The sequence below is a fragment of the Myotis nattereri genome (genome assembly GCF_964212035.1).
Source record: "Myotis nattereri genome assembly, chromosome: 9".
Lineage (NCBI taxonomy): Eukaryota > Metazoa > Chordata > Mammalia > Chiroptera > Vespertilionidae > Myotis > Myotis nattereri.
In genome coordinates this window covers 20,677,164-20,701,955 of record NC_138084.1, presented here as the reverse complement: position 1 = coordinate 20,701,955, position 24,792 = coordinate 20,677,164, and the positions used below count along the sequence as shown (strand labels likewise).

Sequence of the window (24,792 nt, the reverse complement as noted above, 5' to 3'; positions counted from 1 at the left end):
CCATTTAACAAAGAAAAAAATCAACCAAAAAAATGAGTTCACGTGTCACCTCTGACACACGTGTCATAGTTTCGCCATCACTGCCCTAGCAGAAGGACTTTGCTTTTAATCTTTCTAAATATATTTTGTAACTGAACCTGGTTCTTTCCGGAAAAACAAGTTGCCTACAACCAACCCTGGGGAAGAGAAGCAAAGGAGACTTAGCCACTGGCAGAACAAAGTGAGTATACTTAATCTAAGGGTTTTTATAGATAGCTCAGGCATGCTGATAAGGTTTTTCTGCCAAATGATAACTGTAGGTGTGAGGAAGAGCCCATGGCAGAATTTATTGTACTAGCTTTTGAGGATGTGCTCCAAAAAAAGAGGAAGGAAAAGAATTCAGTCAGGTTAGACACTTTGCTTTCAGCCTTATCATACCATGATCAGGGACCCCAGCCATGCCAGACTTCTGACCTTCACAGACATGAATTCTGTTTGAAGCTGCTAAATTTATAATTTCTAGTAAAAAGTGCTTTCCTTTAAAAAAAATCATGAAGACTTTTTAGCCAGAGAGCTTGTTCAAAACCTGTTTCATTGGACCCTAAATTGGAGATAATGAAACTTTTTCTCTTTAGTTACCGTCTCTGTAAAACAAGAGTAGTATTATATTATTTCTTCCCACTGAGTTATAAAAATTAGAGACCATGTGTATAAAGATCTGTGAGAGCAGCTTAGAAACAAACCATAGTGAAAGTGACATGATAGCAAGTTACTTACCGGATACTCAGGGGTAGCTGTTACAATTAAAACTAGTAAATATTGTCACTGTTGTTTAGGAACTTAGGACTTTATAGAGGAGATATCCATGGGGGTAAAGTATTGAAGTAAATCTATACTAATAATAGAGGAATATGCAAATTGTCCAAAATGCTGTCACAGTAACAGTAATGACCAAACAGCAGGCTGCTTGGGGCGACCAGGCCGGCAGGGGGGTTAGTGAGGGATCACCAAATGACCGAACAACAGGCTGCATGGGGTGACCAGGCTGGCAGGGGAGAGCAGTTGGGGACAATCAGGCCAGCAGGGGAGCAGTAAGGCATCAATCAGGCTGGCAGGGGAACAGTTAGGGGGCAATCAGGCTGGCAGGCAGAAGCTGTTAGGGGCAATCAGGCAGGTAGGAAGGTGAGCGGTTAGAAGCCAGCAGTCCAGGATTGTGAGAGGGATGTCCAACTGCCGATTTGGGCCCAAAAGGAATTGGGCCCAAACCGGCAGTCAAACATCCCCCAAGGGGTCCCAGATTGGAGAGGGTTCAGGCCGGGCTGAGGGACACACCACCCCCCATGCACAAATTTTGTGCACTGGGCCTCTAGTATATGTATATCAGTTTATGGCATTGAGGAGAAAGTGCAAGTAGTGTCTGAAGAATAAGAAAATAGATTATAAATCCCACCTGATAAAATGCTCCAAAGAATTCACTCTTTCAGATGGGAGATTCAGGTCTGCATGTTAAGTCATTTTAGAATATTCTAGAGCTGAGAACTTACCAATCATCAGAGGTGCCAACTTCTTGAGTATTTCTGAAGATGCACCGTACCATTTTATTTTCAAATGTATTTGTTATGCTACCTATATGGAATTCTGTGAGTCATTACCTTTGCCTAAGGTTTATTTAAAAGTTGCTTCCTGATGTTATTACAATTCACTTTAACTTTTTCTCTAAATTTCCTGCATGAAACATAAGAGTTCTGTATCCAAAAGAAATGCACAGTGGAAGAAGCAAAATAAATTTAACTTACTATGTATCTCTTTAAAAAAAAGAAAGACATTTTAAAAAACCGAAACCAGAATTCACAAGTGACCTGGAACACTGACTACCATGAGCCCCCGCAGCGAATATACTCAGCCCTGGCAACGGGCTCCCTTGGAGGATAAGGATCTCCATTTAGCGAATATTTACACGGCTGTGAACTAGGGCAATCCGTGTCCACACTCCCAGCCTCAGTTTCCTTTTTCAGAAGTTGGAAGAATTAGACACACTGTTCTCCTGGAGACTCTCCAGCTCTGCAGGGTTGAAGCACCACTTTGTGCAAACTGCCTGCTAAGCACAACGAGAGACACAGAAGCGAGAAGGCCACAGCCCTGCCCCCCATCGTTCTTACCCACTTCGGGCCTCGGTTTTCTGGCCTGGAAAACGGGCCAGGTGTGAGGAATCAAGAAAAGGTCTTTGTAGAGCACTGACTGCACTGATGCTCTCTAACTGCTGCCTAATATCTCAAACAATAAACTCATAGGAGATTTAGATGCTCCAATGACTTAATGAAAGCCAAAAGCTATGTTTCGATGAAAACATTAGTGTACATGCGAGGGATGACTCTACTGCATTTACACCTTAACAGCATGAATCTGATGACTTCAGAAGGCCCCACGGCCAATTCTGTGTTTGCGATGGCATCCCACAATGGGTATCCTGTGAACCCCGGAAGCATGTCTCAGGTGCCCCTGTATCCGCTCAACCAGCCACAAGTCCACCAAATTTCTGGGAACCAACCTGGTTTGGAACTGCCTGTGCCTATGCAACCTACCGGGAGATCCTTAAAAGAGGCCAAAGTTTTAGGGGTGAGTGAAATTTCACACTGTGTGCACTGGCCACATGGCTGGAGTCAGGGGTGGGAGGAGGTTTGGAAGTACAGAAACTCCAAAGCCAGCAAGTGGGGCTGGAGCTGATCCAGCCTTGCCAAACTCAGGTCCATTAAGAGGCTCAGCTCTACAGCATTACCAGGGCCTCCCTGTGGGACCTTGTATTATCTATCTTGGGCATTTTAGTAAAGAGAAAGAAAAGCAACAAAGAAGTAGTAAATTGGAATGTTGGTCTTGTTGCCACAATCCATGTTGACCCATGTGGCCTCTGGAAGAAGGTGGGTCCAGTGAATCAGAACGTGGATTCTAAACCCAATGTGCTTGAATGGAATCTCTCTCCAATGTGAATAAGATATAAACTTTTGATGATTTCCCCCCAAAAGGCTGTCCAGGGTGGGGCCAGGGAAAGCCCATCTCATTGCTTGGGTGAAAGAAGACACTCATGGACACTTTTTGTTGTTGTTGTTGTTAATTTTCACCTGAGGATATTTCTCTATTGATCTTTTAGAGAGAGGAAGAGAGAGAGGGAGAGAGAGAAACATCGATGTGAGAGAAACACATTGATTGGTTGCCTCCTGAATGTGCCCGGATCAGAGCCTTAGCCTGGGACAGAGAGGAGCCTGTAACTGAGGTATGGGCCCTTGACCAGAATAGAACCTGGGACCCTTCAGTCTGCGGGACCACCCTCTATCCACTGAGCCAAACCAGCTAGGACAAGACAACGCATGAATTCTGATTCAGGCTGCCTGGGTTCAAATCCTAACTTCTCCCCCACCCCATATACTGCTCATAGTAGTCAATTGATACAACCTGTATGGAGGGCTTTCTGTATCTGCCAAATTTTAAAATACACAATAATTCCATTTCTGAGACTTGTCCTGCAGATATGCTTGTACACATAAGAAATATGACATGTATGAGGTTATTTATTGCAGCATGGTGTGTGATAGTGAAACTGGCCCAAATGACCCTCAGGGTCTTTTGCCTGCTGCTGTGAAGCCAAATTCATGACACCATTGCTGATGGAAGAAAAGTGATTTATTTAGGTGCTGACTACCTGAGAAGATGGTAGACTCATGACTTAGCAACCATCTTAATGTCTCAGGGTAGGCAAAAGACTTTTATAGAGGGATTATGGAAAGAAGGGCATTAAGGAATGCTGACATTAGTTTTACATTTGGGTTCTCACGTGGGTTTGATGACCTCTTTCATGTCTGTCAGCACCTGGTGATTTTTTCTCTCTCTGTGGGTTTTATTTCTGGCATCAGGATGTTATAGGCCTGTCCAGCCATCGGTATCTACTACAAATTTATGGTAGAGGCCAGTGAAAAGGGCAACTGGAACTGCTTCTGCCTTAACATGCTTAAATATGAAATTATTAATATTTAAGACTGTAAGTTTTATTAGTATATTCTTACTTTTAATCTTTGATTAGTTAGTTAATTAGATGTAAAGTTTTTTTAAACCCTATACCCTGTTACAACAGCTAAAGAATGGGAACAACAAAAAAATTCATCAGTATAATACTGGTTAAGTCAATATATTTTATGTCTAAAGAATGAAATGTGATGGAGCTATGAAGAAGACACTCTTAGCCCTGGCCAGTGTGGCTCAGTTGGTTGACCTTCATGCCATGTACTCAGTGGTCACCAGCTCTATTCCTAGTCAGGGCACATGCCCGACGGCAGACTCCATATCCAGTAGGAGGCAACCGATCAATGTTTCTTTCTCATCAGTAGTTTTCTTTCCCTTCTCCCTTCCTCTCTCTAAAATCAATGATAACTTGTTTTTTTAATAGAAAATGTTTTTAAAATAAAAATAAAACTTCTTAGCTCCTTATGTAATTATAAGGACATACTCCCAAGCTATATCATTGAGAAAAAGAATTTAGGGCAGATATTTTGTATAATTTTTTACCATTTGTGCAAGTTTAATGGATTAACATATTTGTATTCTCTATATATTTTGAGCATGAATATATATTAGTTTCCTAGAGTTGCCATAAAAAAGTACTACCAATTGGGTGGCTTAGAACACAATAAACTTATTATCTCAGTTCATAAGTTTGTAATCATAGTATCCATGGGGCCATGCTCCCTCTGAAGGCTCTGGGGATGGATCTGTTCCAGGCCAGTCTCCCAGCTTCCAGTAGGTCCTTGGCTTGTGGCACCATAACTCCCATCTTGGTATTCTCCTAGGTGCACATGTTTCTCTTCACATGGCATTCCTTTGAAAGCATAGCAGTCATATAGGGGCTACCCTATTCCATTATACTTCATATTATCTAATTGCATCTGCAGCAACCCTATTTACAAATGAGATTCCATTCTGAGTCACTGGAGGTTTGAACTTCAAAATATTAATTTGAGCCCTGGCCAGAATTGCTCAATTGTTGTGCACTGAAGGGTGGCAGGTTTAATTACTAGTCAAGGACATGTACCTGGGTTGCAAGTTCAATACCCAGCCCCAGTCCAGTCACATATGAGAGGAGGCAGCCAATTGATGTGTCTCTTGAACACCAGTCTCTCTCTCTCTCTCTCTCTCTCTCTCTCTCTCTCTCTCTCTCTCTCTTATCATCTCTCTCTTCCGTTCTCTCTCAAAATCAATAAAAAAATCCTCACATGAAGATTAAAAAATAGAGATATATAAATTTGATGAGTGAGAGAAGACACAATTCAATACAAAACAATATTCCAAAGAAATAAAAAATGAGCACAAAGACTTATCTAAAAAATGATGTTCACTGCAGTGTTGTTTATAATATGGAAACATATTACACCTGCCCGATATCTTTGTTCCAACTCTTCCGCAGATCATCCACATAATGGGATGTGGGCAACCTTATAAAGCATATATTTAAAGAATACTTAATACCATGGGGATGTTTTCATAATGAAATATTAAGTTAAATATGCAGAGCCCTTTTGTATAATCAGTGTATATATTTGAAAAAAATAATGGAAGTTTATACACCAAAATACAAGTGATTGTTTTCTTTGAGTGGGGGGAAATTATGGGAAGTATTATTTCATTAGTACATTTTAAATATGACTTTATTGACCAAGGAAACAAAATATTTTTTAAAATAAGAAGGAGTCCCAAGGGTGCAGGGGTTAAGATTAGTCCTTAGAGACAAAGGTCTCAGCTTTTGGTTCCTCTAACAGGCCATCCAGATCCTGATCGGCCTGATACACATTGGCCTTGGCAGTGTCATAGGCACCATCGTTCTCTGGTACTACACCGCTGCCTCATTCTATGGAGGCTATCCCTTCTGGGGAGGCATCTTGGTAAGTAACATATGTTGCCTGCAAGTGAGTTCCAGAAAGTGCCAACACACTCAGGCTCACCTTGGCAATATAACCCCAAGTGCGGGTCCCTCAGCCAGGCCTGCACCCACTCACAGTCCGGGAGCCCTCGGGGGATGTCCGACTGCTGGCTTAGGCCCACTCCCTGGGAGAAGCAAGCCTAAGCCGGCAGTCGGACATCCTTAGTGCTCCTGCAAAGGTGTGAGAGCCTCCTGCCACTGCTTTTGTGCTTGCCAGCCATGAGCCCAGCTTTGGCTGAGCAGCGTGCCCCCTGTGGGAGCAAACTGACCACCAGGGGGCAGCTCCTGCATTGAGCGTCTGCCCCCTGGTGATCAGTGTGTGTCATAGTGACCAGTCATTCCACTGCTGGGCTAAAACCAGCTCTCTGACATCCCCTGAGGAGACCTGTATTGTGAGAGGGCACAGGCCAGGCCAAGGGACCCCACCGGTGCACCATCAGGTCTAGGGAGGGATTTGGGAGCTTGGCCAGCTGAGGAGGGACCGTGAGAGGGCTCCAGGGCATGTCCGGCCCATCTGGCTCAGTCCCAATCGGCTGGACCCCAGCAGCAAGCTAACCTACTGGTTGAGCGTCCGGGTGGTCAGTGCATGTCATAGCAAGTGGTTGAGCAGCCTTAGCATATCATTAGTATATTGACTGGACACTTAGCATATTAGGCTTTTATTATATAAGATAGTTCTGGATGCTGGAAGTCCAAGATCAAGGCGTGGGCAGGGTTGTTTCTCCTGAGACCTCTCTCCTTGGCTTGTGGATGGCTATCTTCCTCCCTGAGTCTTCACATGATCTTCCTCTGTGTGTGTCTCTGTCCTCATAGCTTTTCTAATTAGAACACCACTTATATTTTACTAGAGGCCCGGTGCATGAAATTTGTGCACTGGGGGGGGGGGTATCCCTCAGCCCAGCCTGCATCCTCTCCAATCTGGGACCCCTTGGGGGATGTCCAACTGCTGGGTTAGGCCCGATCCCTGTGGGATTGCTGGCTCCCAACTGCTCGCCTGCCTACCTGCCTGATTGCCCCTAACCACTCTCCAGCCAGCCTGATCAACGTCTAACTGCTCCCCTGCAGGGCCCAATCACCCCCAACTGCCCTCCCCTGCAGGCCTGGTCTCCCCCCCACACACACACTGCCCTCACCTGCTGGCCTGGTCGCCCCTAACTGCCCTCCCCTGCTGGCCTGGCCACCCCTAACTGCCCTCCCCTGCAGTCCAGGTCACCTCTAACTGCCTTCCCCTGCCAGCCTGGTTGCCCCTAACTGCCCTCCCATGCTGGCCTGATCACCCACAACTGCCATCCCCTGCCGGCCACCTTGTGGTGGCCATCTTGTGACCACATGGGGATGGCCATCATGTGGGAGGGTGTGATGGTCAATTTCATATTCCCTCTTTATTATATAGGATTAGGGCCCATCCACATGACCTCATTCAACCTTAACCACTTTGTTAAAGGCCCTATCTTCAAATATAGATGCTCTTCAACTTATGATGGGGTTACAGCCCAAAAAACCCATTATAAATTGAAAATATCCTGAGTCAAAAATGCATTAAATACTACACTGTAGAGAATGGGTTGTTTAGGCTCGTGATTGCATGGCTGACAGGGAGCTGAGGCTGGCTGCTTCTGTCCAGCATCACCAGAGAGTATGTTACCACATATCACTCACCCAGGAAATGTCAAAATCCAAAATCCAAAGAACAGTTTCTACTGAATGTGTATGGCTTTCACACCATTGTAAAGTCAAAAAAAAAGAGTCGTAATTCCAACTATAGTGAGTATGGTAATATCTATACAGTCACATTTGGAGGTCCTGGGGGTTTAGACTTCAAAAACTGGATTATGAGGAGATAAACTTCAGCTCATGATACCAAGTCCCAGCCCTATACGGCACCATCACCCGATTAGGTCACCTTTTCTAATTAGTCCACCTTAGAGGTTAGGAAACCTTTTCCTAGTTCATCACCCCAGTGCTCAAGTGCTGTCGGACAAAGGCCCACAACTGGAGCTCCAGGAGAAAACATTTCACCAGTAATTGAGTGTCTGCGCAGCCACAGAACAGTCATTAAGCAGTGGGTACTCAACCTGGAGTCCTCTGATGGGCTCAGAGTCCACCTTGTTACAAAATATTTGGTACATAGATGTTTTTGTTTTTATGGAACAGCCGATAGTATTGATCACATTTTCAGGGTGATCTATAATCCTTTAAGAGGTTAAGAACCACAGATACTTTCTCTTCTCCAATATATTGCCTCAATGATTCTTTTCCATTCTCCTTAGTGCCTTCCCTCCTCCACAGGCACACATACGCAACCCAATCCCTCTCCTATCAAAAATGTCCTTTTCTACCCACTATAACACAAGTTTTCTCTCAAATCACATATCTGTGACCCAAGGGAGTTTTCTCAAAAATAACAAAACTCCAGAGTAGCGTGGACATCAGCAAAGTCACCATATACCATGAGATTTAAATAAAACATCCTAGAGTTGTCCACCACACACACACACACACACACACACACACACACACACACACACACAGCATCTGCAAAATTGCAGGACTTATATTCTTGGGAGCATTTTTGTCTGAGCACCTGCTCTCTCTTGTTCCCATAAAAGTCTCATTTTCTGAGGCTGAGGTCTTCCCTCTGTTCAGCACAGACCCAGACTTGGAACTCAGCCAACCACAGACACCTGTGTGTATAACAGACTTCTGTGGAGTTTGGAGAAATGGACAAGACTAACACCACAGCCACAAAACAGTTCCTATGGAGTGTTAGATTCTCTTAAGGCATCTCAAAGGCCCTGGTGACCATCTCCCCGCCCACTAGGCTGCTCAGGTCCCATCAGCCCTTATGACACCACCCTCCCTTTTTCCTGCAGGGCACTTTTGTTCTTTGTTGCCTTACTAACTCTAGGACTATCTATTTCCTAAAGATCATATGGTCCTCCTCCAAACCAAAGACCCTTTCCTTAGGCACCTTAAAAAGACCAGCAGGGACACCAGAAGTCCAGTCTTCTGTTTCCCTCCTTTCCTACAAAGTCTGTAGAAAACATAAAATTGAGACTCATTTTCCCACTTATAGGAAAAATGGCATTCCTCTTACAAGGCATTGGTGGCTAGAGTAAGTTTTCATTGTGAATACTCATTTCCATTCCAAGGCACAGGCATCTACTCTGAGGTGGAATGAGTGCAGGATGAGAGTTAAGAACATGAGATCTGGAGTCAATTACCTGGATTTGATTTCCAGATATGATATTTGCTGGATGGTCTTGGGTGTGTCTTTTAAAATTTTTAAGCCTCAGTCCACACCTCCTTAAACTGGGAATAATAATGGTGCTTGGTGGGCCATCATGGAGTTAAGTAAGGCAAAGTTAAAAGCACTTCATGTAGGGCTGAGCAAAGCTTCCATTAAACCATAGCTGATGACCTTTCAGACTCTCACTGACAGCAGGGAATCCCATCAGCCACTATGCCTGCAGAACATCAGTGTTGAAATAGATGCACACAATCTATCCTGTCGCCCTCATAGTTGATGATCATCATTGCAGAGAGGCAACATTCTTCTGAAATTTGGTACTAAAAGGTACCAAATTGTATACAGGAAATGACTGATACTGGGGTTTTATCTCAAAGCAGTGAAAATACGGGGTCCCCTTCCTTCTTCCCTCCAGAGCCCCTATGCCTGAGTGACTTGTTTTGGGAGGCCAACAAGAAATGCCTGTGAGAAAGTCAATGACAAGAAAAGAAGTGATTTTATTGAGTATCTACCATGTACAGGATCTACCATGGGCAAGATATACCAAATGCTAGATGCAAGGGACAAATTATCTCATGATAATAACACTTAAGAAGACATATAGTTTTCCCATTTTTTCTGAAGAGGAAATATACACTTAGAAAAATTAATAACTTACCCAAGATCACATGCGTTTCTAGTTAGAGTTTAAAACCAGGGGTACTGGATTCTAAAATACATATTTATCCCAAGTTATTGCCCTGTCTAGTGGTGACAAATAGCTCTTTTTTTATTTTTTCCTCCCTCCCTCCCTCCCTCCCTCCTTCTTTTTCCTTTCCTTTCCTTTCCTTTCCTATCCTTTCTTTTCCTTTCCTTTCCTTTCCTTTCCTTTCCTTTCCTTTCCTTTCCTTTCCTTTCCTTTCCTTCCTTTCCTTTCCTTTCCTTTTCTTTCCTTTCCTTTCCCTTTCTCCTTCCTTCCCTTTCCTTCCCTTTTTTCCCCTCCCTTGAGTTGAGTAGGAGGTCCCAGCAGATGATCCTAGCATGTATGAGAGAACATGTGTGTGATCAGAAACACAGAAGCCTGAAAGTGGGGCCCTGTGCTCTGGCCTCTTTCTTTTTTCCTTTTTGAAAAATATACTTTTATTGATTTCAGAGAGAAAAGTAGAGGGAGAGAGAGACATAGAAATATCAGTGATGAGAGAGAATCATTGATTGGCTCGCTCCTGCATGCCCCCCATTGGGAATCAACCCCGCAACCCAGGCATGTGCCCTTGACTGGAATCAAACCTGGGACCCTTTAGTCTGCTGGCCAACATGTTATCTTGTATGGCATGAGCCAAACCAGCTGGGGTTCTTTGGGCTCTTTCTAAACTCCCTCTCTTCTGTGCCAGTTCATCATTTCAGGATCCCTCTCAGTGACATCAGAACAGCTACCAAGATCTTCTTGCCTGGTAAGTCCCACCCTGAGACAGGCTCTCCCAGCTGTGGACCTTTAAGGGACACACACATGGAGGGAAACAAGCTCATACACAATGCCTCCCTTATCCTTGAACCTACTTATAACCAGACACAGGGCACTGACATGCATGCTCACTCATACTCACTTACAAGACCACATGAACCTGGACAGAGTCACAAAGGGGAAAAAGTCCAGAAGAGTTGGTGGAAGGAAGGGCAGCATCAGGGTGTGGAGAGACAGAGAGAATAACTTTCCTAAAAGGATCTTACAAGAGGAGGCAAAAAACAACCAGGGGTGCTAGGCTGCCCTCCAGCAGAGCAGGCACCGACTGCCTGCAGCACACACAGCCTAGTGCCAGACATTTCTACAGGGAAGCCAGGGGAGGCTCAGGAAGCAGCTTCCCAAAGAATCCTTCCAAACTAGTTCTGTGAATTAACATGGGCCAGGATTGGTGGCCCCAAATATTGGACCGAGAAAGTACTTTTGTTTCCCCAGGATGACCTGGTCCTACACCAGATGAGATCTATTTTAAAAATCCACGGGGAAGATCAATTTTGGGCATGCCTTCCTGCACATGGACCAGAATCATGGAGCATCAGAGCCTGTCACATCCCAGAACACGTGGGCTGAGTCTCCTCCTATGTCCTGTGGGATAAATGAGTCCATTGATTCCTAAACATTATTCTTGGGGATACTTGTCTCACGATATACTTTATGAAGATAGTTAGATAACTTGGGAGGGATTTCTATTTAGTAGTCTCCTCTCCAGGGGATCCATAATCCATGTTAAAGACTTTGAGAATTCCTGCACAAAAGATCTAACTTTGTGCAACCCAGGTGTTTTCAAAGTTAATTTACCACCAAACCTATTTTGCACAAGATATCTCTTTACTTGCCTCACATTTAGGGTTTCAGGAATTCACATTATGAAGCACTTGTTGTGTCTCTGCTCAACTCAGCTACAATTGTTTTCCTTTCTCATACTGACCCTCTCTCTGTATCTTCTTCAGTTGAAGGGTAGCATGGGCTTGAGTATCGCCAGTGCAATCTGCTCTCTGGTCGGAATCATGCTCCTCATCACAGATATGGCTATCAACAACCTGCATAGCTCCTTCAGCTCCTATCCCTGCAGTGGTATGGTAAGTATCTCTCTTGACCAATTCTCCTCTGGTTTCCAATGTAGCTATCTTTAGGAAATCATTGGAAAGGGCCTGGTCCCACCAAGCTGCTTCACCAAGCACCAAAGGAAACAGATGCTCTCAGAACAGTTTCAAGTCCCTGACCTGTAAGTTATTGCTGCTGCTCCAAGCATGTGACTGTTTTTAGTCTTAATTCCTATCTTTATAAAAGAGGACCTAAATTTTGACATTGTTGGGAGAATTAAATGCAGTTATAGAGATAATGCACCGGTACCCACCAACCTATACATCTACCCACATGTTCACCTTCCTGCCAATTTTCATAGATAAAGGGATCATCAAAGGTGTTCAGAAAGGGACAGAGAGTGAACATTTAAGGTTTTTCAGGCCATCTGGTCTCTGTTGCAGTGCTCAATCCAGTGTGAAAGCAGCCATAGAAATGCATAGGCAAATGAGCTATTCCATGTTATAGACCCATGTTATCAAATAGAAATCTAATGTAAGCCACGTGTGTGACTTTACATTTTCTAGTCTCCATATTATAGAGTGAAAAAAACTGAAATTAATTTCCATGATACATTTATTTTACCCCATAAATATAAAACATCATTTCAATCTATAACCTGTATAAAAAATTATTATATCAATATTTGGCATTTTGGGTGTCACATCTTAGAAATCCAGTGTGTATTTTGCCTTTACAACACATCTCAAGACCTCAGGGGACACTTGGCTAACATTTAAAAATTCAGCTATAGGTGAGTCCCATGTAAACTCAATGTTTCCCTCTACACAGTAGCCCTGCCCTCTCTGCTCACTCAAGTTATATCACTCCACGTGCTTCTCCCCTCTCCCTGGCCCCACCTCTCTTCTATATCACTATCTGCCATTTGCTACAGCTTTTCCATCAACATCTGAACACACTTTTGTATCTTTCATCTTCGATGACACACTAACCTTTTCTTGGTTATTTCAGCTACCACTCCATTTCTCTGGCTCTCTCTGCAGAAAATTCCTTAAAAGAGTTGTCTGCCTCACTGTCTCCAATTCTCTCCTCACATAATCTCTCTTTAACCCACGCTAGCCATACTTTCAGCCTCGGTTCTCCAAAAAACTCCTCTATTCAAGCGCCCAATCATTCCTCCTCTTTGGTGGACTTCCCATTGGCTTTCAGGCCCTGCAGCTGGTGTTCCTGCACCCACACTGGTTGCTCTCTTTTCTTTTGATGGTTCTTGTCTTTCCCCCAATTTCTCACACTCAGTCCTCAATTTTCTTCTGTTTCTCTCTCTACTCTCTGCCTTAGCAATCCCATCCAGTCTGGTGACTTGAAACACTTTCCTATGACAATGACTCCAAATGTCTATGTTCTGGCAAAACATCTCTCACAAACTCGTGTCTAGTATCCAGTTGTCCACTCTCCATCTTATATTTGGATATTAACATGTCCAAATCTCATCTCCAGCTTTTATTTGCCAAACCTTCTCACAGGTTGCCTTTTCCAGGTTGATGGCACTGCATCCTTCAAGTCACTCAGAAAAAACTCTGTTGAAATCATTGATTGACCCATTCTGTCTCCCACACCTCTGAGCCAACTCCTCAGGGAATCCTGTTGATTTCACCTTTAAAATGCATCCAGAATCCAGCCATTTTCACCAGTTTCTCAGTCACCATACTGGCTGGAGCCACCACCCCTGACTTCTAATCTCAGTTCTGCCAATGTCTGATCTTGGAAAAAGCTCTCTTCCATCCCATGCACCCACACACCTCTGGCTTCAGTCCAGAAGAAGGAGGACTGGACTTCAACATAGCTTAGCAAAAGATGAACCAAGGCATGGGGTGCCCCAAGGTCTCAACAAGCATGAATTAATACTCACCAAATAATAACTATCTAAACTGCTGGAGGAACCCTTCTCCCTCATGGAAGGGTGTTTTAATTTTTCAAATACAGTTGACAAACAACACTATATTAGTTTCAAGTATATGGTGTAATGATTAGACACATATAACTTATGAGATGACTACATTCCTATACTGTATGTTAATTTACCTGCCTGTGACTGTTTTTACAACTCCCTATTTGGATTTCTTAATACCCTTCACATTTTCACCCATCTTCCCAGCCCTCCTCCCATTAGAAAGCTTTCTTTATAAAAGAATGTTGTTGTTAAAAATATTTGAAGAGGACAAGCATCATTTTTAAAGTCCCCTTCTCCCTAAGCTTCTGTGATTCCTTGTTTAAGACATCATTATACTACTGTTCCCCTTGCCTGGACAGATGTTCAAACCCACATCACTGAATCTTCTACTGAGAATGAAACTTTCCCTCCTCAGTGCCCTGAGGCACTACTATTGGGACTTTTATAGCTCTTACCATGTCTGACTTAAATTATAACTATCTGCATTTGTATCTGCCTCCCTCACTAGATTGTGCTTCTCGGGATGCGTTCCTAGTCTTTCATAGCAAACAGATGTTTAATAAATGCTTCCTAAATCAAGAGGGAAGAGAAGGAAAGTGCTAAGGAGTGGGTCTCTCCATGAGAGAGAATTTTCTGAGCAGCCAGCTATCACCAAAGCCATTTAAAAAATCATAATTGTACCAACATTTGTTTGATACCTACTATGTGCCACGCACTTTCATTTTCATATTTATTCTCTCCTGTAATTGGAATCCCAATGTTATTAGGGTCACGCATCTCTTGTCCTTTTATAATAAAGTGGATTCTACCCAAACTCTCTCCCCAGATACAGTGGGAGATCCCATTTTCCTGAGCATTGTTGGAGAACAGCAAGGAAAGGACTTAGATGTCTCCTGGTGCTAACATGAAATTGACTACTGCTGAATTAGTTCCATTTGGGGATGCTTTTACTGACCGTTTTCTTAAGTTAAAGGCAGTCCCAATTAGTTCTCTCCACAAAATGCCACGGTCAGAAGCCAGGAAGATTGTTTTAGTAGCTGACTTTCTCTGAAGGTTCAGAGGGATGGTGGAGGTAACTACTGATGCCTGGAGGTTAGACATCCCTGCTTTGTAATGTGTTAATTTCTCACAAGATGCCTTTTTTTTCTGTAGGCCCTACCATCCCTTCATGTTGCTCAGTCCCGTCTTTCTCCTCTATCCATCTTTCTTTGCTCTCTCTGAAGACTGTCCATACTCCCAAATTTCTCTTCGCTTCCTACACAGAACAGTTTCACTGTTTCACTGTCTCACTCCAGACCCCATCCTTAGGTTTCGTGCCCTGTACCCAAAACAAGTCATCAAGGTGTTTTCCTAAACAATGACTATTCTTTTCCTTAGAGCAACACAGGTAATACGTGTTAAAATAATTCTTTTACAAACATATTCGACCCTCACATAACCTGGGGAGATATTTTCTACATGAGGCTGAGATGAGGTTAGAGGACTTCCTCAAAGCCCTAGCCATGGTCTATTGCAGAGCCATGCTTTGAGCCAGACCTCACACTCCCAGGGCACCACTCATGACCTCCATTATCTTTCTGGTTGCAGGTCTCTGGAGTGACTACTTCTGCTGTGCTGTTCATCTTTAGCCTCTTAGAGTTCTGCATTGCCTGCACGTCTGCCCACTTTGGTTGTAAACTATTCCGCTATTCACACAACAACGTGAGTTTGTAGGACCCTTAGTGGGTGGAAAGATGCCCTAAAGAGTGTGGGCACTAGAAAGGTTGTTAGGCTTTTGTTTCCTCTCCAGGTACATGGGGAGTCCCGGGATGTCTAAAGCCTTTGTGCAATTGTGGTTCTCACTAACGCACCTCCATATACCTGTCTTTTTCAGGGCACTGTGGTCTTTCAAACTGTCTATGTGACAAACCCAGTGGCCAATCCAGAACCAGTGAACTCTCCACCATCTTATTCCAGTGAGATCCAGGACTCCAAATAAGCCAAAGGTTCTAGAAGCATCTTTCACTGGAACCAAAAGAAGAACTCTCCTTTCTGGGCTTCTGAAACTCAGCTTTTTCCTTCCTTGACAAACTAAGGAATGTGTCTCTCCAACTGCTGGCACCTTGGACTTCATTCACTTCAGCTTGGTTAATCATGCTGTTCCTCCATTTAAAAGGAGACAGGACTTTAAAGTGAATTTTAGCAAAGAGGTCCTCCCTAGGACATCCACCTGTGGGATGTCTACTGCAGATATTCATGTGTTTACCTGTGTGAGCTCATGAGCTAATGGAACAAGTGTCTAGACATCGCAAGCTTCATTCTCCCAATCATTCACTCACTGAATAAAAGTGCACTGAGAATTTGATATGTTTAAAGCTCTATTAATGTCAGGATGAGGGTGAACATGGTGAACTTGCAAAGTCTTTGACTTTAAGGAACTTCTGCCTCACAAGAGAAGAAGAACATGCAAGCAGATTTCTATAACACACGATAGAATTTAGGGGTGTGTAGAGAGAGATCAGAGATGAAAATGATTTATTCTGGCAATGATGGGTAAAGCAGAGAACAAGCATGGTTGAAGAAGCAGCATTTGTTGGGGGTATCAAAGGAGAGAGTGTTGTTTTGGGTTTCTAAAAAAATCTTTATTGTTGAAAGTATTGCATATGTTCCTCTTTTTCTCCCATTAACTCCCTTCAGCCCACTTCTGTCCCCCACCCCAGGCTCTCACCACCCCATTGTCTGTGTCCACGGGTTATATGCATACAAGGTCAGGGTTGATCTCTTACCACCCACCCTCCTCTGCCTTCCCTCTAAAGTTCAACATGCTTCTATGACTCTGGATCTATTTTTGTTCATCAGTTTATTTGGATCATTAGATTCCACATATGAGTGAGATCAGGTGATACTTATGTTTCCGTGAATGGCTTACTTTGCTTAGCCAATACTCTCCAGGCTATCCAGGCTGTTATAAGTGTTAAGAGTTCTTTCTTTTATATTGCCACACTAGAGACCCAGTGCATGAAATTCATGCAGGCGGGGGGGTGACCCTCAGCCCAGCCTGCTCCCTCTCTAATCTGACACCCCTTGGGGGATGTCACAATCTGAGACTGCTGGCTCCTAACTGCTCACCTGCCTGCCTGATTGCCCCTAATCGCTTATGCCTGCCAGCCTGATCGCCCCCTAATCGCTCCCCGGCTGGCCTGATTGATGCCTAACTGCTCCCCTGCTGGCTTGATGGCCCCCAACTGCTCTCTCCTGCTGACCTCATTGCCTGCAACTGCCCTCCCCTGCCAGCCTGATGGCCCCCAACTGCCCTCCCCTGCTGGGGCCTGATACCCTCCGACTGCCCTCCCCCGCTGGCCTGATCACCCACAACTACCCTCCCCTGCCAGCCTGATGGTCCCCAACTGCCCTCCCCTGCTGGGGCCTGATCACCCCCAACTGCCCTCCCCTGCTGGCCTGATCACCCACAACTACCCTCCCCTGCCAGCCTGATGGCCCCCAACTGCCCTCCCCTGCTGGCCTGATGGCCCCCAACTTCCCTCCCCTGCCAGGGCCTGATTGCCCCCAACTTCCCTCCCCTGCCAGGGCCTGATTGCACCCAACTTCCCTCCCCTGCCAGGGCCTGATTGCCCCCAACTTCCCTCCCCTGCCAGGGCCTGATTGCCCCTAACTGCCCTCCCCTGCTGCGCCCCACCTCCTCTGCTGGGACCTGCCCACAGGCCTCATTGTGCAGAGCAGCTGCCAGGCCCTTTCTCCGCTGTGCATGCACCCATCTTGTGACAGCCATTTTGTGATGACATGAGGGCATGACACCACCTAGGCTATTATTAGTATAGATAGTATTCCATTGTGTAAAGTACCTGTTGGAAGTACTTAATCCTGCTTGCTGAACCAATTGCTGGAGTAAGTTCTTCCTTGATTCTGCTTCACTATGCTAACTGTGGGGTCTCAGTTCCCCTGCCAGGAACTGGACCTTCATGGGTGCTGGGTATTAGACAGAGAAGACAATATGAGCAATCATAGGCATATAAGAGAGTCTTTATTGTAGACTAAGTAGCTGTTGCCAACAAGGCTGTCCACAAAGTAGTTCTTGCTAAAACAATAGTAAACACAAAGCGGCCCTTGCTAGTAGAGTAGTAAACACAGGAGCCATTGCTAACAAAGTAGCCTGACCAAGTAGCCGCACAAGGCAGCCCTTGTAGACAAGTAGCCCCATACATAAAAGTAGCCTTAGTAACATAGGAGCTATCACACAAAGTAGTCTGACCAGGCAGCCTCTCACTGGCTGGTCAGTAACAAACTTTATACTAACTTAGACAAAAGTGGCTACTTGCCAAATAGTGACCTCAGTACTTGGGCTATACAGGCATGCCTGCAAAGTGTACACAGTAAGATTGCTGTGTCCTTGCGCAGATTGGCTTTGAACATCCTGATTAGGGTTCCCACACTCAGATTGGCCTTGAACATCCAGCGTACTCTGAACAGGGTTCCCACAGTATCACAGTTTTGAGAGTGTGGTTTCTAAGTTGTTTTTAGTGCAATAAACTACAATTTTGAGAAGACCTTTGGAGAGAGTTCATCCTCTAAAATTATTAGGCTTTTTAAATGCTGTTGCCATCGATGCAATAGTACTCAAGAACAAATATTGTCTTAAGATATTTTACAAAGTTACGAGGCTATATCTTTTATTTACCAAAGGATAGGAACTAATTCAAAGAGAAATAGCTATAACGTCTAGATTTGTACACCTTCAATTTAAATATTGTTACCCATGATGGCCAATTGGTTCCCTAAATGTTATGTGCCAGCAGATTATGGAAATAATCTCTAAATCCAGGTGCCATCCAGTTTTCCTTTGCTGCACAGCCTAGCAATGACTTTCTCTTTTTATATTATTAAGTACAGACATGTTTTTACTCTTGTAAATATTTTTAGGCTGTGACTTTACCTAAGAAGTTTCCTCTCAATGGCTTGATGTTCAGAGTTCTGTCTCTTTCTGCACCGGCATCTTCTCTGACCAGTGAGTCTTTGGCTGCCCATCAGCCAGTCTGAGTTTCCAAGGCCTCAAGTGGGTTTTCTAGATCTGAGTCGGCCTTAGGATATGACAGACATGACTAACCATGAAATGGAATTAGAATAAAATGTACTAAAAACCTGCTAAAGCAACTCACATACAGACAGTGTCCATATAATCATATTGCAGTTGCAGTTAGTACCTGTCTGACTATAAGAATTTGAGCAAGTGACTAGCAGAAATGCTGCCTGAACGTCCTGTTCCCTTTCCCGGACGCCAGCAATGAAACTGCAGGTGCAGCAATAAAACTGAAACTGGACACAATGGTCCGAGGCCGTGTGTCAGCACTTGAGCCTATTTAAGCAGAGACAGGGTTGAATCATAAATGAGCATTTATTCCAATAGAGCCTGCAGTTAGTCACCCTAGGAATTCTGGTCTGGCCCACCTCTCCAGTTGGCTGATTATATACATACAGGAGTGAGAAGATAGGTACGTGCAGCTGTGAGCTGCAAGTATAACATGGAAAGGGGAGGGGAGGGTCTGCAGTCTGGCCTTCAGGAGTTCAAAGTTGGATAACCAGGTGGCTAATCTATGAAGTTACAAACAGCTCAGCCCGTTCCTGGGACCAGAGAATGGTCAGTATTCAGAAAAAAAATTCCCTGAGTGGGTCAGGGTTCCAGCACAGCAACCAAATCAAAGTGTGTCCTGTCCTTGGTCTGTTTTCAAAATGTATTTCCTTTCTGATTAATGGACCCATCGAGGCATCTTATCTTTTCACAGCCTTGTTTCATACTCCAGTTTCCCAGAGTCTGTAAGGAAACTTCCTATTTAGTAAGTAAGGTGAATAATTATTAGACAATTGTGGCTCTATTCTTATTACATGCCTTCCCCACTCTCAAAACTACATGATGAAGGGTTCCTGTTTCTCCCCTGAGGGATTTGTTATTCTGTCCTAAATGAAGCTGTATGCAATAACCCTGAGAGTCCAGTTGAAGCACAACAACCCTTTCTTCTCCACACAGAAACCATTAAACACTTATCCGATTGAATAGCATTTGATTGGCTCCTTGTCAGTTACAGCAAGTATGCGTGGGTGGGGAAACTGAGCTCTAGGCAGCTGGTAACCTGCCCTGCCCCTAGGACCCTGGTTGGCACACCGCAGCTCGTGAGCCGCTGCGGCTCTTTGGCCCCTTGAGTGTGGCTCTTCCACAAAATACCACGTGCGGGCGCGCATGTACAGTGCGATTGAAACTTCGTGGCCCATGCGCAGAAGTCGGTTGGTATTATGGGGAAGAGCCACACTCAAGGGACCAAAGAGCCGCATGAGCCTCGTGAGCTGCAGTTTGCCCAGTCGCAGTTTGCCAACCACTGCCCTAGGAGAAGGACTTTGTTTTGAATCTTTCTATATATATTTTGTAACTGAACCTGGTGCGTTTATTCTTTCTAGAAAAACAAGTTGCCTACAACAAGCCCTGGGGAAGAGAAGCAAGGGAGATTTAGCCACTGGCAGAACAATGTGAGTATACTTAATCTAAGGGATTCTGTGGATAGCTCAGGCATGCTGATAAGGTTTTTCTGCCAAATGATAACTGTGGGTGTGAGGAAGAGCCCATGGCAGGATTTATTGTACTAGCTTTTGAGGATGTGCTCCAAAAAAAGAGGAAGGAAAAGAATTCAGTCAGGTTCCAGGGGTGGGCAAACTTTTTGACTCGAGGGCCACAATGGGTTCTTAAACTGGACCGGAGGGCTGGAACAAAAGCATGGGTGGAGTGTTTGTGTGAACTAATATAAATTCAAAGTAAACATCATTACATAAAAGGGTACGGTCTTTATTTTCAATAGTTTTATTTATTTCAGAGGGGCCGGATTCGGCCCACGGGCCATAGTTTTCCCAAGGCTGGGTTAGACACTTTGCTCTCAGCCTTGTCAAAGCCTGATCAGGGACCCCAGCCATGCCAGACTTCTGACCTTCACAGACATGAGCTAATAAGTGAATTCTGTTTGAAGCTGCTAAATTTATAATTTCTAATAAAAAGTGCTTTCCTTTAAAAAAAATCATGAAGACTGAGGCCAGAGAGATTGTTCAAAATCTGTGTCATTGGCCCTTAAATTGGAAATATGAAAGTTTTTTCTCTTTAGTTACCATCTCTATAAAACAAGAATAGTAATATATTACTTCCCCCCACAGAGTTATAAAAATTAGAGACCATGTGTATAAAGATCTGTGAGAGCAGCTTAGAAACAAACCATAGTGAAAGTGACTGATAGCAAGTTACTTACCAGATAATCAGGGGTAGCTGTTAGGATTAGTAAATATTGTCCCTGTTGTTTGGGAATTTAGAACCTTCTAGAAGGGACATGCATGGCGATAAAATATATAAGTAAATATATGTATATCAGTTTATGGCATTGAGGAGAAAAAGGAAGTAGTGTCTGAAGCATAAGAAAATAGATTATAAGGAGACTCAGGTCTGCATGGTAAGTCATTCTAGAATGTTCTGTAGCTGAGAGCTCTACCAACATGGCCAATCAGCAGAGGTGCCAACTTCTTGAGTATTTCTAAGGATGTACCATCTTGTCTTCAAATGTATTTGTTATGCTACCTTTATGGAATTCTGTGAGTCATCAACTTTACCTAAGTTTTATTTAAAAGTTGCTTCCTTATATATTGTTGCAATTCACTTTAACTTTTTCTCTAAATTTCCTGCATGAAGCATAAGCATTCTGAATTCAAATGAATGCACAGAGGAATAAGCAAAATAAATTTAACTTACTTTGTGTCTCTTAAAAAAGAAAGAAGAAAGAAAGAAAGAAATTTAAGAAATGAAGCCAGAATTCACAAGTGACCCAGAATATTGAGCAGCATGAAACCCCCAGTGAATATAATCAGTTCTGGCAATGGGCTTCCTTGAAGGATAAAGATCTTTATTTATTGAATATTTATATGACTGGGAATTCATTTCCATGTTCCCAGTCTCAGTGTCATTTTTCAGAAATTGAGAGAATTAGACACACTATTCTTCAGGAGAGTCGCCAGCCCTGCAATGTTGAAGTACCACTATGTGCAAAGCACCCTGCTAAGCACAATGGGGGATACTAAAGTGAAAAGGACACAGCCATGCCCTCTGTAGTTCTCAGCCACTTTGGGCCTTATTTTTTTCTCACCTGGAAAACTGGCCAGGTGAGAGGAATTAAGGAGATGTATTTGTAAAGCACTGACTGCATACGTGCCTTCTAACTGCTATCAATAAACTTATACGGGGCTTAGACAAACAAGTTAATGAAAACAGAAGTCCTTTTTCTTTTTTCTATTTTATTTTATTTTTTAAAATTTTGTTTTATTGCTTAAAGTATTACAAAGAGTATTACATATGTCTCCTTCCCCGCGCCCTTGACATTCCTCTGGCGAACCCAGTGTCTTGTGTCCATTGGTTATGCTTGTATGCATGTATACAAGTCCTTTGTTTGATCTCTTACCCACCCCCGCACGCCAATCCTCCCCGGCCTTCCCACTGTAGTTTGACAGTCTGTTCAATGCTGTTCTGCCTCTGTATCTATTTTTGTTCATCAGTTTCTAATGGTCTTTATTATCCATAAATGAGTGAGATCCTGTGGTATTTTTCTTTCAATGACTGGCTTATTTCACTTAGCATAATGCTCTCCAGGTCCATCCATGCTGTTGCAAATGGTAAGAATTCCTTCTTTTTTACAGCAGCATAGTATTCCATTGTGTAGATGTACCACAGTTTTCTAATCCATTCATCTGCTGATAGGCACTTAGGCTGTTTCCAGATCTTAGCTGTGGTGAATTATGCTGCCATGAACATAGGGATGCATATATCCTTTCTGATTGGTGTTTCTGGTTTCTTGGCATATATTCCTAGAAGTGGGATCAATGGGTCAAATGGGAGTTCCATTTTTAACTTTTTGAGGAAACTCCATACTGTCTTCCATAGTGGCTGCAAAAGTCAGTATTCCCACCAGCAGAGCACGAGTATTCCCTTTTCTTTGCATCCTCTCCAGCACTTGTCATTTGTTGATTTGTTGAGGATAGCCATTCTGACAGGTGTCAGATGATATCTCATTGTTGTTTTGATTTGCATCTCTCAGATGATTAGTGACTTTGAGCATGTTTTCATATGTCTCTTGGCTTTCTGAATGTCCTCTTATAAAAAGTGTCTATTTAGGTCCTTTGCCCATTTTTTGATTGGATTGTTTATCTTCCTTTTGTTAAGTTGTATGAGATCCCTATAAATGTTGGAGATTAAACCCTTATAGGTGATAATATTGGCAAATATATTCTCCCATGCAGTGAGCTTTCTTGTTGTTTTGTTGATGGTTTCTTTTGCTGTGCAGAAGCTTTTTATTTTGATGTAGTCCCACTTGTTTATTTTATCTTTAGTTTCCAATGCCCTAGGAGCTGTATCAGTGAAGAAATTGCTTCAGCATATGTCTGAGATTTTGTTGCCTTTGGATTCCTCTAGCATTTTTATGGTTTCCCATCTTACATTTAAGTCCTTTATCCATTTTGAGTTTATTTTTGTGTATGGTGTAAGTTAGTGGTCTGGTTTCGTTTTCCTGCATGTATCTGTCCAATTTTCCCAAAACCAATTATTGAAGAGACTGTCTTGACTCCATTGTATGTTCATGCCTCCTTTGTCAAATATTAATTGAGCCTAGTGATTTGGGTCGATTTCTGGGCTCTCTATTCTATTCCATTGATCTAAATGTCTGTTCTTGTGCCAGTACCAGGCAGTTTTGAGAACAGTGGCTTTGTAATACAGTTTGATACCTGGTATTGAGATCCCACATACTTTGTTCTTCTTTCTCCGGATCACTGCAGCTATTCGGGGTCTTTTTTTATTTCAGATGAATTTTTAGCGAGTTCTTTCTCGTTATGTGAAATATGTCATTGGTATTTTTATGGAAATGCATTGAATTTATAGATTGCTTTGGGTAGTATGGACATTTTAATGATGTTGATTCTACCAATACAAGAACATGGTATGTTCATCCATCTGTTTATGTCTTCCTCTATCTCTTTTTTCAACGTCCTGTAGTTTTCTGAGTAGAGGTCTTTTACCTCTTTAGTTAAGTTTATTCCTAGGTATCTTAATTTTTTTGGTGCTATGGTAAATGGGATTGCTTTTTTAATCTCTCTGTAAGTTCATTATTGGTGTATAGAAATGCCATAGATTTCTTGGCGTTAATTTTGTATCCTGCTACATTGCTGAATTCATTTATTAATCTAAAAATAACTATGGAAGAAATTGAGGTAGTCATCAAAAAGCTTCCAGCAAACAAAAGCCCAGGACCTGACCGCTTCACAGAGTTTTACCAAACATTCAAGGAAGAACTAAAACCTATCCTCCTCAGACTATTCCAAAAAATTCAAGAGGAAGGAACACTTCCAAGCTCATTCTATGAAGCCAGCATCACCCTAATACCAAAACCAGATAAAGACAACACAATGAAAGAGAATTACAGTCCAATATCCCTCATGAACATAGATGCCAAAATCCTCAACAAAATCTTAGCAAATCGGATTCAGCAGTACATCAGAAAGATCATACACAATGACCAAGTAGGATTTATCTCAGGGATGCAAGGATGGTACAATATCTGCAAATCATTAAACGTGATACATCACATTAACAAATTGAGAGAAAAAAACACATAGTCATATTAATTGATGCAGAAAAAGCATTTGACAAAATCCAACACCCATTTTTGATAAAAACTCTCAGTAAGGTGGGAATAGAAGGATCATACCTCAACATAATAAAAGCCATATATGACAAACCCAGAGCCAACATCATACTTAGTGGACAAAAGCTAAAACCATTTCCCCCTAAGAACAGGCACAAGACAGGGATGCCCACTCTCACCACTCCTCTTCGACATAGTACTGGAAGTATTAGCCATTGCAATTAGACAAGAAGAAGAAATAAAAGGCATCCAAATGGAAAAGAAGAAGTAAAACTGTCCTTATTCGCAGATGACATGATATTGTACATAAAAAACCCTAAAGACTCCATCAGAAGTCCTTTTTCAATGTAAACATTAGTGCACATATGAGGGATGACTTTATTGCATTTATACCTTAACAGC

General features: G+C 43.0%; 1 protein-coding gene across 1 annotated transcript; it reads left to right on the top strand.

The window, feature by feature from the left end:
• Positions 1–315: 315 nt before the first annotated feature.
• Positions 316–15,662, top strand: LOC308524025 (membrane-spanning 4-domains subfamily A member 8-like; the record flags this gene model as incomplete). Its single annotated transcript, XM_081098159.1, has 7 exons — positions 316–386; positions 2,376–2,595; positions 5,781–5,903; positions 10,562–10,621; positions 11,640–11,768; positions 15,272–15,385; positions 15,558–15,662. 7 exons carry the CDS (start codon positions 316–318, stop codon positions 15,660–15,662), a joined length of 822 nt encoding a protein of 273 aa, XP_080954285.1.
• Positions 15,663–24,792: the final 9,130 nt, after the last annotated feature.